This window comes from Salvelinus alpinus, chromosome 5 (assembly GCF_045679555.1).
Source record: "Salvelinus alpinus chromosome 5, SLU_Salpinus.1, whole genome shotgun sequence".
Taxonomy (NCBI): Eukaryota; Metazoa; Chordata; class Actinopteri; order Salmoniformes; family Salmonidae; genus Salvelinus; species Salvelinus alpinus.
In genome coordinates this window covers 29,993,367-30,012,794 of record NC_092090.1, presented here as the reverse complement: position 1 = coordinate 30,012,794, position 19,428 = coordinate 29,993,367, and the positions used below count along the sequence as shown (strand labels likewise).

Genomic DNA, 19,428 nt, shown 5'->3' with positions numbered 1-19,428 from the left:
TCACAAGACATTTCCTCCTTAATTCTCAGATAAATAATGCATGAAAGACTGTCTGGAGATATATCTCAGTTGGCTATAGACCTCCACTCAACTGCAGGCTTTTGGTCAAAATACACAGAGGGAAGGAAGGGAGACCATACTGCACAACAGTATCATTGTTACTTTGATACAGAGCAGCTATGGATGCACAGAGAGATGGATCCTCCTGATGCATACTACTGTACAGTATACTACATCCACCTGGCTTCTCTCTCAAGCACATTTATACCCCAGTCAGAGGCACACAGGTACTGTTCTCAGAGAAGAGGATGTGCAGGGCTCTGAAGGGGCAATACTGAAGTAAGGAGAGGAGTAGAGATCTCTGACAATGCAGCAATTCTGGGTGAATAACTCCAGTTCTTCTCACCGAAGTATCACAGAACATTACAGTCTGTTTTTCCCTCAGGGGTTCCATTGTAGAGATGAACACACAGTGACCTATACTGCATCTCTCCCACATGGACACACAACTGCAAACACTGTGCTTATGCACACACATTCATAAGGCTCATCGGAAGGCGTGACACCGACAGTTGTGTGTGTATGCTCAGTGGTGTCCAGCTACTATCTGCTGCAGTGATTATTGGCTCCACCACAAATGAAAGGTGAGAGGGTCGGAGCATAACTATACTACAGTTTCTCATTTCAGATTAAGGGAATGGGATACAGAGAAAATAGTAAGTGTTGGGAGGGCACAATTCCTTTACTGAATGAATTTTCATTATTCCAGCTCTGTTAAAATACCAGGATATGACCATCTTTTCACTGAGAGTTTAAGCTTGGTGGTAGTCATCTCATACATATGAGCTTTGTGGTTTCTTCAGAGCTTTTTTAGAGAGAGATGAACTTACCGCTATTACCTTATTGCACGTCATCTCTCTCCCTCTCTCTCTCCTGTTCCTTAATTTGTTCTCTCTCACTGTCTACACTAGAGGGAGCCGAGATAGGATATATGTTGGGAAGTGCCGTGCCTCTTAAAGTCGTAAAACTGTTGATTGGATGTATCAATGATGATGGTGGATGATATTCCTTGTCTTTTAACATGGTTCAAACTAGAAAACTCAGAATTGAATAGTAATGAAAGCCCACACATCAACTGGCAACAAAATACAGAAATATCATGTTGTTGTAGGTATTTTATGTTTGAGTGACTCTCTTAATGGATTTCTGCATCCCCTTGGTTACCACTTGGTTTCATATCCTCCACCTGTGTTTTGCTGACTTACTATACTGTAAAGCCTAAAATGTGGGCACTAATAAGGACAAGGATTTCAATTGCACCCTTTATTACTGCAAATTACCTAATTAAATCAGAGAATTCTGTTCCTCGTTCGCCAGCACCATCAATCAGCAGTCATGCTGAGTTTCTCTGGAGGGAGTGGGAGATTTATTTGGAAAGTTGACAAGACATTGTATAATTGTTACATGGCATTGTATAATCTCAACTGTTCACTGGGACACAATTTCCCAGCTGGCTCGTGTTTTTTAAAGTCATGACTCAGTGGGCTACTGCACATCCCCAAACTCTCACGGTTTATCTGAGCTGCCTGTCCCAGTTGTCAGGGAGTCAACCCCTTTGTCTATTGAGCTTGGGTCGGATTCACCATGCCTCTGAGGGACCCCTATTGAGACTGCCAAGGTCCACCGCCACCCGCTCATAGCGTCTATCCATTGACGCTGGGGTTTGGCAGGAGAAAGGAAGGGAGGGTGCCCACTCATCCACACTTCCTAGGCGAATCCCTCTCAATGTCCCAATGAAAGAGCTCGCTTTGCATTTGGCTCAAAGTCACAGTCCGGAAGGCAGGTATCCAAACCAGCTGCTTTAGAAAATCTGATGACCATTATATGTGTTTACCTCATTCTTGTCACTGACACAGCTTTTTGTGTGAACTTTCAATGTACCTGATAATGAGGGACCCCTTTATTCATCCGCACACTCTCTTTCAATCCTGCAGTGCTGTTAGAAATGTTGAGGAGAATTTCTGCCTGTAATTAAGCCCTTTTGTGGGGAACTACTAATTCTGATTGGCTGCCCAGTTATGTGAAATACATAGATTAAGGCCTAATGAATTTATTTCAATTGAATGATTTCCTTATATGAACTGTAACTCAGTAAAATCTTTGAAATTGTTGCATGTTGCATTTATATTTTTGTTCAGTATAATTATGTTCTAGTTTGAACTATATGACTGCTACGAATTCTCAACTGTCAATCTGCTTTTTCAATGCCTTTGCTTAGCGACCTTCAAGGCCAATCCTAAGGGACATTGGCTGTCAGGCATTCATCACATCTCTCTATCTCCCCCTCTGAGCTGTCAAGGAGAGTTTAAGGGATTCAGGGTCAACAGGTTGTGCCAAACACCTCCAGACGCAACCCAAAAAGATTAAACCCATGCTTTCTGTAACTGGCTTATGTTATCAATCAGTGTTAATAAATATAGATTTTGCTAGAACAGTGTGTGTGTGTGTGTGTGTGTGTGTGTGTGTGTGTGTGTGTGTGTGTGTGTGTGTGTGTGTGTGTGTGTGTGTGTGTGTGTGTGTGTGTGTGTGTGTGTACGTACAGAAGCAGTGATTTCTCTGTGTTATTAAGGCATTGCTTTTGGTCAATGTTGATTTTCTGAAGCAAAGACAGTTTTACAGAAGGCACGTCTCCCCAGAATACATAGGTATACAAGGCCAAGAAATAACAACACTTGTACATGCCTGAAAATGATATTTCATTCACAGTGCAACCAGAAAAAAACATGAATATGTAAGCATGTGTAGGCTATCAATCATGCCCAAGGAGATAGAGTTCAATACTGTCCATTAATTATTAAATAATGATGGTATAAATGGCAGGCCAACAAATGGATTTAATAATTCAAATTACAATGCTACACCTTTGCAACATCATCACCAGATGAGACCAACGGGCGTTACAATCTGGGGGACACTGTTACGGAGGATGGAGATTATACATATTTTTTGCTCGTTGTGATGTGAAAATTACGCGATGATGTATTTAATCGAAATACATGGCGACATGGCTGCGTGCGCGCAACCAATGGAGCAACCCATGCATTCGTCAAATTATTGACAAGCTTGTCAATTTGCGCGCACTGATTTTTTCCCTTCTCATTCCAAATGGTATAGCCTATAGAAAGTGAGTCCCTGAATCGATGTGCACCACATCTCAACTCTCATTCGTTCGATGAGTAAATGCTAGAACTGGTAGGAAATATCGGCGTGGCATCTAAACCCATGTTTTTATTTTCGTGTCACGTATAAACCCTATTTAGCAACACCCCATAGAAGTCATGGAAGGAGTCAGCAGCAACAGGAGCATGTCATACAGTCGATGGAGTTATGACAGGTAAGCGCTTATCATTTGTCAACATTTACCTTGTTATGCGAGCTGATATCACCAACTTGCCAGCAGAACCTCTCCTTTGGCTTTGTTTAGTAGGCTACTATTGTCATATCTAATCAGAAGTTGGTTGTGATTGATTAACCAACCTACAAAACCAATTAAATACAGTATCCTAGTCTAGACATATGTATAAATAAATTGACATGCGCTGTAATTGGGTGCAATCCTGATATTGATAGAATATGTATCAGGCTGTCATGCACTCTACACTGTAAATCAGTTGTCATCATGAGGCATTTTGACATTGGCATGACAAATCTAAGTCAAATCAATAAGTTGTGTGTGTGTGGGGGGGGTGTCGAAGCAGTGATTTGTCTGTGATACTACAACAATATTGCTTCCGGTCAATGTTGATTTCCTGAAACAAATACAGTGTGAATGATCCTAGAAGGCTGTACATTCTGTAACTTACATTTTCTGGTTTTTATTTTCCTTTTTTAACTCTGGTCAGATGAAACAGCTTTCAGTGTATTTGAGTTGTAGTAAGCTTTGTCAGCACTCGTACAGTAAGTGGGGAAATAGCTTCTCGTTTAATTTCTGCATCAAACAGCTACAGTACAGAGCAATGCTTGCTAGTCTTTATGTTCTGACTATAAGGTCTTTCCTTATTGGTCAGCAGACATGAGCACAGACAGCCAGTCAGTAAGCAACATCCCACTGGGCACACACTGGTTATATCAACATTGTTTCCAACGACATTTCAATGAAATGATGTTCAACCAACATGGAATAGATGTTGAATTGACATCTGTGCACAGTGGGATCCTTGTGGCCAGGTTCTCATAAGCTCTTACAGTGTGATTTGTATTCTAGACACCGTAACTGTGCTGAGATTGCAGCGAGAGCTTCTGGGTCTCGTACATCTTCATACAATTTCTCTCAGCGCTGTGCTGGGGGGGGGAGATTAAGCTGAAGCCTCTCAGCACGTCTCCTAGGCAGTAACACATTCTTGATGTTTGATGTTTTCGTGTTCAGGATATACAGTACCACTCAAAAGTTTGGACACACCTACTCATTCCAGGTTTTTTTATTTTCTTTATTTATACTATTTTCTACATTGCAGAATAATAATGAAGACATCACAACTATGAAATAACACATGGAATCATGTGGTAACCCAAAAAGTGTAAACCAAATCAAAATTATATTTTATATTTGAGATTCTTCAAAGTAGCCAAAGTTTTCCATGATGACAGCTTTGCACACTCTTGGCATTCTCTCAACCAGCTTCATGAGGTAGTCACCTGGAATGCATTTCAATTAACAGGTGTGGCTGTTTTTCCTTCACTCTGCGGTCCAACTCATCCCAAACCATCTCAATTGGGTTGAGGTCGGGTGATTGTGGAGGCCAGGTCATCTGATGCAAAAAAAACTGTTTTTTTTGTACCATCGTCTTTGAAATGCAAGAGAAAGGCCATAATGTATCATTCCAGCCCAGGCACAATTTAGACTTTGGCCACTAGATGGCAGCAGTGTATGTGCAAAGTCACACCTCCAGGCTGTGTAAGGGCTATTTGACCAAGGAGAGTGATTGGAGTGCTGCATCAGATGACCTGGCCTCCACAATCACCCGACCTCAACCCAATTGAGATGGTTTGGGAGGAGTTGGACCGCAGAGTGAAGGAAAAGCAGCCAACAAGTGCTCAGCATATGTGGGAACTCCTTCAAGGCTGTTGGAAAAGTGTTCCAGGTGAAGCTGGTTGAGAGAATGCCAAGAGTGTGCAAAGGGTGGCTACTTTGAAGAATCTAAAATATATTTTGATTTGTTTAATACTTTTTTGGTTACATGATTCCATGTGTTATTTCATAGTTTTGATGTCTTCACTATTATTCTACAATGTAGAAAATAGTACAAATAAATAAAAACCTTTTGAATGAGTAGGTACTGTATATGACATGCAAATTAATAGAGGCAGGTTGCTCTGCTCCTAAAATGTGACTGAGAGAGATGTAATGGTTTGTTGTGTGGAAAGATGCCAGAAGCCTTTCATTACTGTGGTGCTTGATCCATGTTTGACACACTAGTGATGTCTGTATGCAGTACACATGAAATGGCACTCCATATAGACATGTGTCACACGAGTTTGACACTTGCAATACAGTCATAAAAAGGCAGCTGACACAAACAACAAAAATCAACACCCACAGTTAATAACCCACTTACAAAGTTAACAGCCGCTCTTGTATGTACAGTAGATTGAATGTGAATTTATTCTGGCTACGATACTATGGGTATGGTATGTTATATGTAAGTAATGATTGCTCCAGCTTCTATGCAGTGCATCTCTCACTGTTAGAAGAGAATTTGGTCCCGATTCAAAATGCTTAGATTTTTCATTCCAATTTATGAGTGCCCTCCGGCTGGTCTCAGATTCATTAGAAAATGTTTCTGGGCCACATGCAGACTCGAAGGTGCTGCTATGGTTTGAATATGCTCTGCTCATGGACCAGGTGTGTGTTTGTTCAAGCATCATAATTCATGGCTGTGCCTGCGAAGGTAGGAGCAGTGCACTCACATTGTGTTAGTTCAACAGGCCTGTGTAAACACAGCATCCACAGAGAGATGGAGAGATACTATTCAACGAGAGGAGGGGATCACATTCTCACAGATTGTGTTTTAATAATTATTGTGTGTCTGTTGAAATAATCGACATAAATGCCAGGAGATCTCATTAGTCTCTGATTTGGTATCGCCTCACATGGCACATTGCAGTTTTACAGCGCTTCTTTATGGACCTCTAACAATTCCTTCTTTACAGAAGGAACCTATTACATATCAATTATTTAATGCAATAATGAAGCCAGGACTGCAATAAAGTGCATTACTGCAGGGGCAAACTTTAAGTAATCATTTGATGTTTTTGGGGTTAGTGAGTAGTGTTGGTGAGTGGGCCATTTTCTGTGTGTGCTGCCATTGTATTTCTGAGAACATCTCTGGGGGTTAATGCACTGTTGGAGTTTGGATGGTCCACGCTGCACACCTGCTCCTGCGTCACAGATGAATGGGTGATGACACAGGGTACCAATGTGTGAGATCTCACATCCATAAGCTGTGTAGTGGAGGGGAATGATACACACACAGAGAGAGACACTGTAGGCACTAGGCTAGGCAGACATACAATATTAACAGCCATAAGTCATATATTGTAACGTCAATAATGACATACTGTGCATAGTACATTAAATATACGCACACATGCACATACATATTACTGTGTGTACTAACATATAAACTTTGGTACGAGTTCCTATGCTATGTAGAGACTGATCTAAAGACAGGAAGCACCGTTTACTTGAATCTTATGACTAAATAGAGTAGAAAGATTAAATGATTCCCACATCCTAACCTGTCTGTCTTATTGTTATTAAGTGTTCTGTCTCAGTAACACAGGGTTATTTCCATGTAACAGGACCCATGAGCACCAACATGTGAAGCTCATAGGAGCATGTCAAATGAAAGCTAAGAGTCAATTTTTTTTTATTAAGGCATATACATTTTTCAACCCTTTTTCCATCCTTAAAATGTGGAATAAGCAAAGGCTTTGATTTATGGTCAAACAGATGGAGAAGGGGTCTTAGAATACATCTACCTGAAAAAGTCCTTAAAGGTTTTACCAAATATATCAAAGAACCTTACCAACTAATATCAACACATATTTAATTTTGGATACATTTTTCTGCCTTCTGTAAGTTTAAGAAACTTTGTATTGTGGCTTGAAATTCCGTTACAGCATGTGGGTTTTTTGGTATCTTTAAGATATATTCTAATTTCTTTCCATCATGAGGAGGGATGATAATGAAAGTTCTCAGAAGTAACAAGTAAAGGTAGACCTATCAATTAGATGGTGTTTTTACTGAAATCAATTTTGTTTATGAATTATTAATTGATTAAAACTCAATTTCGTTACCAAATCAGATTGAATTGACTACAATGGGAAATCATAGTAGTCATAAACCACAGTTGGGTTCACAAGTTTGGACTAGAGGTCGACCGATGGCCGATTTCAATTCGGGCAGATTTCAAGTTTTCATAACAATTGGTAATCGGCCTTTTTGGACGCCGATTACATTGCAATCCACGAGGAGTCTGCGTGGCAGGCTGACCACCTGTTACACGAGTGCAGCATCAAAAGGACCTTGTGGATGCAAGGAGCCAAGGTAAGTTGCTAGCTACCATTAAACTTATCTTATAAAAAAACAATCAATCAATCTTCACATAATCAATAGTTAACTACACATGGTTGATGATATTGCTAGGTTAACTAGCTTGTTCTGCATTGCATATAATCAATGTGGTGCCTGTTAATTTATAATCGAATCACAGCCTACTTCAACTTGATGATGTAACAAAAGCCCATTCGCGAAATAAAGCACAATCGTTGCAATAATGTACCCAACCATAAACATCAATGCCTGTCTTAAAATCAATACATTTACATTACATTTAAGTCATTTAGCAGACGCTCTTATCCAGAGCGACTTACAAATTGGTGCATTCACCTTATGATATCCAGTGGAACAACCACTTTACAATAGTGCATCTAACTCTTTTAAGGGGGGGGTTAGAAGGATTACTTTATCCTATCCTAGGTATTCCTTAAAGAGGTGGGGTTTCAGGTGTCTCCGGAAGGTGGTGATTGACTCCGCTGACCTGGCGTCGTGAGGGAGTTTGTTCCACCATTGGGGTGCCAGAGCAGCGAACAGTTTTGACTGGGCTGAGCGGGAACTGTACTTCCTCAGAGGTAGGGAGGCGAGCAGGCCAGAGGTGGATGAACGCAGTGCCCTTGTTTGGGTGTAGGGCCTGATCAGAGCCTGAAGGTACGGAGGTGCCGTTCCCCTCACAGCTCCGTAGGCAAGCACCATGGTCTTGTAGCGGATGCGAGCTTCAACTGGAAGCCAGTGGAGAGAGCGGAGGAGCGGGGTGACGTGAGAGAACTTGGGAAGGTTGAACACCAGACGGGCTGCGGCGTTCTGGATGAGTTGTAGGGGTTTAATGGCACAGGCAGGGAGCCCAGCCAACAGCGAGTTGCAGTAATCCAGACGGGAGATGACAAGTGCCTGGATTAGGACCTGCGCCGCTTCCTGTGTGAGGCAGGGTCGTACTCTACGAATGTTGTAGAGCATGAACCTACAGGAACGGGTCACCGCCTTGATGTTAGTTGAGAACGACAGGGTGTTGTCCAGGATCACGCCAAGGTTCTTAGCACTCTGGGAGGAGGACACAATGGAGTTGTCAACCGTGATGGCGAGATCATGGAACGGGCAGTCCTTCCCCGGGAGGAAGAGCAGCTCCGTCTTGCCGAGGTTCAGCTTGAGGTGGTGATCCGTCATCCACACTGATATGTCTGCCAGACATGCAGAGATGCGATTCGCCACCTGGTTATCAGAAGGGGGAAAGGAGAAGATTAATTGTGTGTCGTCTGCATAGCAATGATAGGAGAGACCATGTGAGGATATGACAGAGCCAAGTGACTTGGTGTATAGCGAGAATAGGAGAGGGCCTAGAACAGAGCCCTGGGGGACACCAGTGGTGAGAGCACGTGGTGCGGAGACAGATTCTCGCCACGCCACCTGGTAGGAGCGACCTGTCAGGTAGGACGCAATCCAAGCATGGGCCGCGCCGGAGATGCCCAACTCGGAGAGGGTGGAGAGGAGGATCTGATGGTTCACAGTATCAAAGGCAGCCGATAGGTCTAGAAGGATGAGAGCAGAGGAGAGAGAGTTAGCTTTAGCAGTGCGGAGCGCCTCCGTGACACAGAGAAGAGCAGTCTCAGTTGAATGACTAGTCTTGAAACCTGACTGATTTGGATCAAGAAGGTCATTCTGAGAGAGGTAGCAGGAGAGCTGGCCAAGGACGGCACGTTCAAGAGTTTTGGAGAGAAAAGAAAGAAGAGATACTGGTCTGTAGTTGTTGACATCGGAGGGATCGAGTGTAGGTTTTTTCAGAAGGGGTGCAACTCTCAGAAGGGGTGCAAATACACAAGTATATTTTTTAAAACCTGCATAAAGTGGGGCGAAAAAAGTATTTAGTCAGCCACCAATTTGGCAAGTTCTCCCACTTAAAAAGATGAGAGGATCTTACAGAAAACGTTTGACCTCTGTCATTGCCAACAAAGGGTATATAACAAAGTATTGAGATAAACTTTTGTTATTGACCAAATACTTATTTTCCACCATAATTTGTAAATAAAATCTTTAAAAATCCTACAATGTGATTTTCTGGATTTTTTTTGCACTGAAAATTACAGGCCTCTCATCATTTTAAGTGGGAGAACTTGCACAATTGATGGCTGACTAAATACTTTTTTGCCCCACTGTATGTAGTTAAAAGAAATTAATGTTAGCAGGCAGTATTAACTAGGGATATTGTGTCACTTCTCTTGCGTTCAGTGCAAGCTGAGTCGGGGTATATGCAGAAGTTTGGGCCGCCTGGCTCGTTGCAAACTGTTGAAAGGCCATTTATTCCGAACAAAGACCGTAATTAATTTGCCAGAATTTTACATAATTATGACATAACATTGAAGGTTGTGCAATGTAATATTTAGACTTACCGTTGCCACCCGTTTGATAAAATACGTACCGGTTCCGTATTTCACTGAAATAATAAACATTTTGTTTTCGAAATGTTAGTTTACGGATTTGACCATATTAATGACCAAAGGCTCGTATTTCTGTGTGTTTATTATAATTAAGGATATGATTTGATAGAGCAGTCTGACTGAGTGGTGGTAGGCTCGTAAGCATTCATTCAAACAGCAGCTCTTAGCAATGCTGGGATGCACAGCGCTGTTTATGACTTCAAGCCTATCAACTCCCGAGATTAGGCTGGCAATACTAAAGTGCTTATAAGAACATCCAATAGTCAAACGTATATGAAATACAATTGGTATAGAGAGAAATAGTCCTATAATAACTACAACCTACAACTTCTTAGCTGGGAATAGCTGGGAAGACTCATGTGAAAAGGAACCACCAGCTTACATATGTTCTCATGTTCTGAGCAAGGAACTTAAACGTTAGCTTTTTTTATATGGCACATATTGCACTTTTACTTTCTTATCCAACACTTTGTTGTTGCATTATTTAAACCAAATTGAATATGTTTCATTATTTATTTGAGACTAAATTTATTTTATTTATGTATTATATTAAGTTCAAATAAGTGTTCATTGTTAATTCAGTATTGTTGTAATTGTCATTTATTACAAATATATAAAAATCGTCCGATTTAATCGGTATCGGCTTCTTTTGGTCGGTATCGGCGTTGAAAAATCATAATCGGTTGACCTCTAGTTTGGACAGTACAGAAAATAAAAGTACTGTAGAGTTTAGTACAGTACACAGTAGATTAACTAGAGTTCAGTACACTATTTTACTGAACTGTACTGTACTGAACTCTACTCTGCTGTGCTGTACTCTACTGTGATGTACTATGCTCTACTGTGCTATACTTGATGTCCAAACTTGTGAAACATAGATATCTAGGATTGATTCAGATTTGGTCCGGACCAACCAAATTTGGTCTTGTTTGGGGGCAGAGCTCATTAAAATAATAGCCAGTGTGTAGAATAATACCCAAATATGCAAAGGAGGATATTGTATATTTATACATTTTGTGAACCTATTTAGGATAGATCACCATGAAGAGAATAACATTCATATCCATAATTATGCATTTTTGTGTCGTACAGATCAGGGACCAATGATGAAATTCTGTTACTGCAATTCCAATACCAGGTGTAAATCCACTTCACTTACTGTAGTTCAATAACCAAAATAGATTTTTTTAAAGTCAATGTGTGATGTCATAGCTGACAGCATTATATCTGCAGACATGTTGAATCATTTGGAGCAGATATTTAACCAACGTGGACAAACTTTTAGAGAATTTACTGAAACTTTGTACCTGCACAGTTCTTCCACTAAATTAGTTTTTGTAAAATGTTCAGTGTAAATTGGTCAAAGTAGTCATTGTGCATAGAGGTGTATGGTTTAAACTTTTAAATCAATGGTTTGTTTTGGCATACATTTTAAGTGACAGAATGTAGTTACAGTGGAATTGCCCACAAGTAATTAGAGGCCTCTGCTGTATCAGATGTGAGTTTTGACAGTATGGATTGCCTGCGAAGGTCGACAGTTTATCTTCCACGTCCTCCTCCCTATCGCTGAATTTATATGCGTTTAAGTAAATAAGTGTCTGTCTGTTCCACTATGAGTCGGTGAGAGGCAGAGGGGGAGAGAGGGGGCCTGGGTTGGGGAGAGAGGGGGCCTATGGTGAATCACTAAAACAATGCAGAAATACACTACGGAAAAAAGAAGGAACATCACGTCAGAAATCAGCTCAATGTAATTGAAGAATCCATAGACTCTAACCACTTCTGGGAAAATTGGAAAACACTAAACAAACAACAACACAAATAATTATCTATCCAAAATGAAGATGTATGGGTAAACCACTTCTCCAATCTTTTTGGCTCTATAACTAAGAACAAACAGCAAAAACATATACATGATCAAATACAAATCTTAGAATCAACTATTACAGACTAATCCAATTAACTTGAATTCTCCAATTACCTTGAATGAACTACAGGACAAAATAAAAACCCTCCAACCCAAAAAGGCCTGTTGTGTTGATAGTATCCTCAATGAAATAATCAAATATACAGACAACAAATTCCAATTGGCTATACTAAAACTCTAACATCATCCTTAGCTCTGGCATCTTCCCCAATATTTGGAACCAAGGACTGATCACCCCAATCCACAAAAGTGGAGAAAAATTTGACCCCAATAACTACAGTGGGATATGCGTCATCAGCAACCTTGGGGAAATCCTCTGCATTATCATTAACAGCAGACTCATACATTTCTTCAGTGAAAACAATGTACTGAGCAAATGTCAAATTGGCTTTTTACCAAATTATCGTACGACAGACCATGTATTCACCCTGCACACCCTAATTGACAAACAAACAAACCAAAGCAAAGGCAAAGTCTTCTCATGCTTTGTTGATTTCAAAAAGCCTTCGACTCAATTTGGCATGAGGGTCTGCTATTCAAATTCATGGAAAGTGGTGTTGGGGGGAAAACATACAATATTATAAAATCCATGTACACAAACAACAAGTGTGTGGTTAAAATAGGCAAAAAACACAAACATTTCTTCCCACAGGGCCTTAGGGTGAGACAGGGATGCAGCTTAAGCCCCACCCTCTTCAACATATATATCAACGAATTGACGAGGGCACTAGAAAAGTCTGCAGCATTCGGCCTCACTCTACTAGAATCTGAAGTAAAATGTATACTCTTTGCTGATCATCTGGTGCTTCTGTCACCAACCAAGGAGGGCCTATAGCAGCACCTAGATCTTCTGCACAGATTCTGTCAGACCTGGGCCCTTACAGTAAATCTCTGTAAGACCAAAGTAATGGTGTTCCAAAAAAGGTTCAGTCGCCAGGACCACAAATACAAATTCCATCTAGACACCGTTGCCCTGGAGCACACAAAAACTATACATATCTTGGCCTAAACATCAGCGCCACAGGTAACTTCCACAAAGCTGTGAACGATCTGAGAGACAAGGCAAGAAGGGCATTCTATGCCATCAAAAGGAACATAAAATTCGACATACCAATTAGGATCTGGCTAAAAATACTTTAATCAGTTATAGAACCCATTGCCCTTTATGGTTGTGAGGTCTGGGGTCCGCTCACCAACCAAGACTTCACAAAATGGGACAAACACCAAATTGAGACTCTGCATGCAGAATTCTGCAAAAATGTCCTCCGTGTACAATGTAGAACACCAAATAATGCATGCAGAGCAGAATTAGGCCGATTCCCGCTAATGATCAAAATCCAGAAAAGAGCCGTTAAATTCTACATCCACCTAAAAGGAAGTGATTCCCAAACCTTCCATAACAAAGCCATCACCTACAGAGAGATGAACCTGGAGAAGAGTCCCCTAAGCAAGCTGGTCCTGGGGCTCTGTTCACAAACACAAACACGCCCCACAGAGCCCCAGGACAGCAACACAATTAGACTCAACCAAATAATGAGAAAACAAAAAGATAATTACTTGACACATTGGAAAGAATTAACAAAAAAACAGCAAACTAGAATGCTATTTGGCCATAAACATAGACTACACAGTGGCAGAATACCTGACCACTGTGACTGACCCAAACTTAGTGAACGCTTTGACCTTGTACAGACTCAGTGAGCATAGCCTTGCTATTGAGAAAGGCCGCCGTAGGCAGGCCTGGCTCTCAAGAGAAGACAGGCTATGTGCACACTGCCCACAAAATGAGGTGGAAACTGAGCTGCACTTCCTAACCTCATGCCCAATGTATGACTACATTAGAGACACATATTTCTCTCAGATTACACAGATCCACAAAGAATTCAAAAACAAATCCAATTTTTATAAACTCCCATATCTATTGGGTGAAATAACACAGTGTGCCATCACACCAGCAAGATCTGTTGCCACAAGATAAGGTCAACCAGTGAAGAACAAACATCATTGTAAATACAACCCATATTTATGCTTATTTATTTCCCCTTTTGTACTTTAACCATTTGTACATCGTTACAACACATTTGTAATGTCTTTCCATTCTTTTGGAACTCCTGTGAGTGTAATGTTTACTGTTCATTTTTGTTTATTTCACTTTTGTATATTTTCTACTTCACTTGCTTTGGCAATGTTAACATATGTTTCCCATGCCAATTAAGCCCCTTGAATTGAATTGAATTTTGAGGGGGCCTGGGTTAGGGAGAGAGGTGGCCTAGGTTGGAGAGAGGGGGCCTGGGTTGAACAGAGAGGGTTTGGACACAAGCGGGCAGATTTATAGGGGTTACATATTAGAGACTGTTTTCAAAATATTCCCTCTGCTCTGCTGCAAGGCCCAGACTGAATTCTGCTCTGTCAGTGCCATACGCAAGTTGGTGTGTGTTTTATTGTATTTTTTTATTTCACCTTTATTTAACCAGGTAGGCCATTTGAGAACAAGTTCTCATTTACAACTGCCACCTGGCCAAGATAAAGCAAAGCAGTGCGACACAAACAACACAGAATTACACATGGAATAAACAAATGTACAGTCGATAACACAATAGAAACGTTTATATACAGTGTGTGCAAATTAAGTAAGATTAGGGAGGTAAGGCAATAAATAGGCCATAGTGGCGAAATAATGACAATTTAGCAATTAAACACTGGAGTGATAGATGTGCAGAAGATGATTGTGCACGTAGAGATACTGGGGTGCAAAGGACAAGAAAATAATAACAATATGGGGATGAGGTAGTTGGGTGGGCTATTTACAGATGGGCTATGTACAGGTGCAATGATCTGTAAGCTGCTCTGACAGCTGATGCTTAAAGTTAGTGAGTGCGATATTAGTCTCCAGCTTCAGTGATTTTTGCAATTCGTTCCAGTCATTCCAATCAGCAGATAACTGGAAGGAAAGGCAGCCAAAGGAGGAGTTGGCTTTGGGGGTGACCAGTGAAATATACCTGCTGGAGCGTGTGCTACGGGTGGGTGCTGCTATGGTGACCAGTGAGCTGAGATAAGGCTGGGCTTTACCTAGCAAAGACTTATAGATGATCTGGAGCCAGTGGGTTTGTCGACGAATATGAAGCGAGGGCCAGCCAACGAGAGCATACAGGTTTCAGTGGTGGGTAGTATATGGGGCATTGGTGACAAAACGGATGGCACTGTGATAGACTGGAGGCTATTTTGTAAACGACATCGCCGAAGTCAAGGATCGGTAGGATAGTCAGTTTTACGAGGGTATGTTTGGCAGCATGAGTGAAGGATGCTTTGTTGCGAAATAGGAATCTGATTCTAGATTTAATTTTGGATTGTAGATGCTTAATGTGAGTCTGGAAGGAGAGTTTACAGTCTAACCAGACACCTAGGTATTTGTAGTTGTCCACATATTCTAAGTCAGAACCATCCAGAATAGTGATGCTAGACGGGCGGGCAGGTGCAGGCAGCGATCGGTTGAAGATCATGCATTCTGTTTTACTTGCATTTAAGAGCAGTTAAAGGCCACGGAAGGAGTGTTGTATGGCATTGAAGCTCGTCTGGAGGTTTGTTAACAGTGTCCAAAGAAGGGCCAGAAGTATACAAAATGGTGTCGTCTGCGTAGAGGTGGATCAGAGAATCACCAGCAGCAAGAGCGACATCATTGATGTATACAGTATATAGAGCACTCAATAGGTCTTAATCCAGTTCCCTGAGGCTTCACATCAAGGGTCATGGCATTGATGATCAATCATTTCCAGTTGCAATCTTCAAGGCTTCAAAAACACAGCCCCCCAGGAATGTATAGTTTTAAGCTCCTGTAACCATATGCTTTCTGAGTTTAGTTGGGTAAACACAAAATCCATGAGGTTTGGATATGATTTCCTCAGAGCATAAAGCTGTATAATGTTTGGGTCATTGTCTATCAGTAGTTAGTTGAAGCCTATCCTCCTACCCTCTATTACCTCTAATTGGATCCCATCTGATGAATCTATTGGAAGGGGAGAGAGGGCTTGTCGTCAGGCAAAGTTATTGTTCCGGAAGTAATGAATTATGAGACCAAGATACCACTATGAGGGGAGCAGCTGTCTGCTATCACCTGTCTTTCTACTAGATAGCTAGTGTGAATAAGAAGCATTACCACTGAGACTGTTCTGGGAACTGCTGCTATACTCTGAGGAGTGCGATACACATCAGTAACTATAGCACCCAATCAGATGGTGGTGGAAGTGGAAATGCTTTTTACCAATGTATTGTTTAGGGAGGAACACTGCATATATTAGATTAATTAAATATTCAAATGTGCATCTAATAAGCAGCTGGAGACAACCATGTTCACAGACTTAGCCTTTGGCCTTTATAAAACGGCACTGTATTTCAGTTTATACTATGGTTTATCAATAAGGGCTGAAATATCCTATTTATCTTTTACATGCAAAACTACAGTAATGTTTCTATCCTCACAACCTAATTTTACAGTCTAAGATAAACATTCACCCAGCTGGCTGTAGAGCACAGCTCCAGACTGGTCTGGTTGGCAGTACATTCATATGATTCATGTTTTTTAAATGCAGCATCTTGCCAGCAACTATTAGAATATATTAGAATTCCTGGGTAGCTGTATGCGTTTTTCTGTGTCAGCCTCTAAGAGGAGTGGGATTTAAGTGATGCTTAACTCCGTTTCCCTAGCAGCTCTAAGATGCTGCCGGCAGGAGAAGCAGGCAGAGACAAGGAGAGTCTGAGAGACCTTCATATCTTACCTGTGTGACAGGACTATGACCATGACTGTAGGGCTGACGTGCTTTAGGAGATGAATGTATGTGTGTTTTCTAGGATCTTTCCACAGGGTTTGAATGTTTCCCTATCATCCTCCATCTGACTGTATTGTGATACTCTCATACACTACCTCACTTTCCCAACCTCAAAACATACATTGATATCAATCTGGTGGCATGGTAGAAAGGAAGTCGTTGTTCTGTTTGGTCCTTTGCTTGAGATGTCCTGGTTGTGTTCCTAATGGAACCCTATTCCCTTTATAGTGCCCCAGACCGTGTTCAATAGGTGCTATCACCTAGAATCTGGCTACTGTACATCACATGATTATAGTTTATTATTACTTTTCAGCTGAATGTAAGTGTCTGAATGATGTGCATTGACTGCAATATACACTACCATTCAAAAGTTTGGGGTCACTTATGTGTTGTTTTTGAAAGAAAAGCTAAATAAAAAGTCCATTAAAATAACATCAAATTGATCAGAAATACAGTGTAGACATTGTTAATGTTGTAAATGACTAATGTAGCCAGAAACTGACTATCTACATAGGCGTACAGAGGCCCATTATCAGCAACCATTACTCCTGTGTTCCAATGGTACGTTGTGTTAGCTAATCCAAGTTTATCATTTTAAAAGGCTAATTGATCATTAGAAAATCCTTTTGCAATTATGTTAGCTGAAAACGGTTGTTCTGATTTAAATCAAATCAAATCAAGTTTATTTTATATAGCCCTTCGTACATCAGCTAATATCTCGAAGTGCTGTACAGAAACCCAGCCTAAAACCCCAAACAGCAAGCAATGCAGGTGTAGAAGCATGGCGGCTAGGAAAAACTCCCTAGAAAGGCCAAAACCTAGGAAGAAACCTAGAGAGGAACCAGGCTATGAGGGGTGGCCAGTCCTCTTCTGGCTGTGCCGGGTGGAGATTATAACAGAACATGGCCAAGATGTTCAAATGTTCATAAATGACCAGCATGGTCAAATAATAATCAGGAGTAAATGTCAGTTGGCTTTTCATAGCCGATCATTAAGAGTATCTCTACCGCTCCTGCGGTCTCTAGAGAGTTGAAAACAGCAGGTCTGGGACAGGTAGCACGTCCGGTGGACAGGTCAGGGTTCCATAGCCGCAGGCAGAACAGTTGAAACTGGAACAGCAGCAAGGCCAGGTGGACTGGGGACAGCAAGGAGTCATCATGCCCGGTAGTCCTGAGGCATGGTCCTAGGGCTCAGGTCTTCCGAGAGAGAGAGAGAAAGAAAGAGAGAAGGAGAGAATTAGAGAGAGCATACTTAAATTCACACAGGACACCGGATAAGACAGGAGAAGTACTCCAGATATAACCAACTGACCCTAGGCCCCCGACACATAAACTACTGCAGCATAAATACTGGAGGCTGAGACAGGAGGGGTCAGGAGACACTGTGGCCCCATCCGATGATACCCCCGGACAGGGCCAAACAGGAAGGATATAACCCCACCCACATTGCCAAAGCACAGCCCCCACACCACTAGAGGGATATCTTCAACCACCAACTTACCATCCTGAGACAAGGCCGAGTATAGCCCACAAAGATCTCCACCACAGCACAAACCAAGGGGGGGCGCCAACCCAGACAGGAAGATCACATCAGTAACTCAACCCACTCAAGTGACGCACCCCTCCTAGGGACGGAGGGGCACCAGTAAGCCAGTGACTCAGCCCCTGTAATAGGGTTAGAGGCAGAGAATCCCAGTGGAGAGAGGGGAACCGGCCAGGCAGAGACAGCAAGGGCGGTTCGTTGCTCCAGAGCCTTTCCGTTCACCTTCACACTCCTGGGCCAGACTACACTCAATCATATGACCTACTGAAGAGATAAGTCTTCAGTAAAGACTTAAAGGTTGAGACCGAGTCTGCGTCTCTCACATGGGTAGGCAGACTATTCCATAAAAATGGAGATCTATAGGAGAAAGCCCTGCCTCCAGCTGTTTGCTTAGAAATTCTAGGGACAATGAGGGCCTGCGTCTTGTGACCGTAGCGTACGTGTAAGTATGTACGGCAGGACCAACTCGGAAAGATAGGTAGGAGCAAGCCCATATAACGCTTTATAGGTTAACAGTAAAACTTTGAAATCAGCCCTTGCCTTAACAGGAAGCCAGTGTAGGGAAGCTAGCACTGGAGTAATATGATCAAATTTCTTGGTTCTAGTCAGGATTCTAGCAGCCGTATTTAGCACTAACTGAAGTTTATTTAGTGCTTTATCCGGGTAGCTGGAAAGTAGAGCATTGCAGTAGTCTAACCTAGAAGTAACAAAAGCATGGATGAATTTTTCTGCATCATTTTTGGACAGAAAATGTCTGATTTTTGCAATGTTACGTAGATGGAAAAAAGCTGTCCTTGAAACAGTCTTGATATGTTCGTCAAAAGAGAGATCAGGGTCCAGAGTAACGCCGAGGTCCTTCACAGTTTTATTTGAGACGACTTTACAACCATCAAGATTAATTGTCAGATTTAACAGAATATCTCTTTGTTTCTTGGGACCTAGAACAAGCATCTCTGTTTTGTCCGAGTTTAAAAGTAGAACGTTTTCAGCCATCCACTTCCTTATGTCTGAAACACAGGCTTCTAGCGAGGGCAATTTTGGGGCTTCACCATGTTTCATTGAAATGTACAGCTGTGTGTCATCCGCATA

The 19,428-nt window shown here is 41.6% G+C and overlaps 1 protein-coding gene across 2 annotated transcripts in view; it reads left to right on the top strand.

The window, feature by feature from the left end:
* Positions 1-3,117: 3,117 nt before the first annotated feature.
* LOC139575885 (tubby protein homolog) overlaps positions 3,118-19,428 on the top strand; it is a 106,252-nt gene continuing 89,941 nt past the window's right edge. For both annotated transcript variants that reach the window (XM_071401289.1, XM_071401287.1), the window contains exon 1: positions 3,118-3,394. In XM_071401289.1, coding sequence (XP_071257390.1) covers positions 3,339-3,394 — 56 coding nt within the window. In that variant the 5' untranslated portion in view covers positions 3,118-3,338. The remainder of the gene's footprint in view (positions 3,395-19,428) is intronic.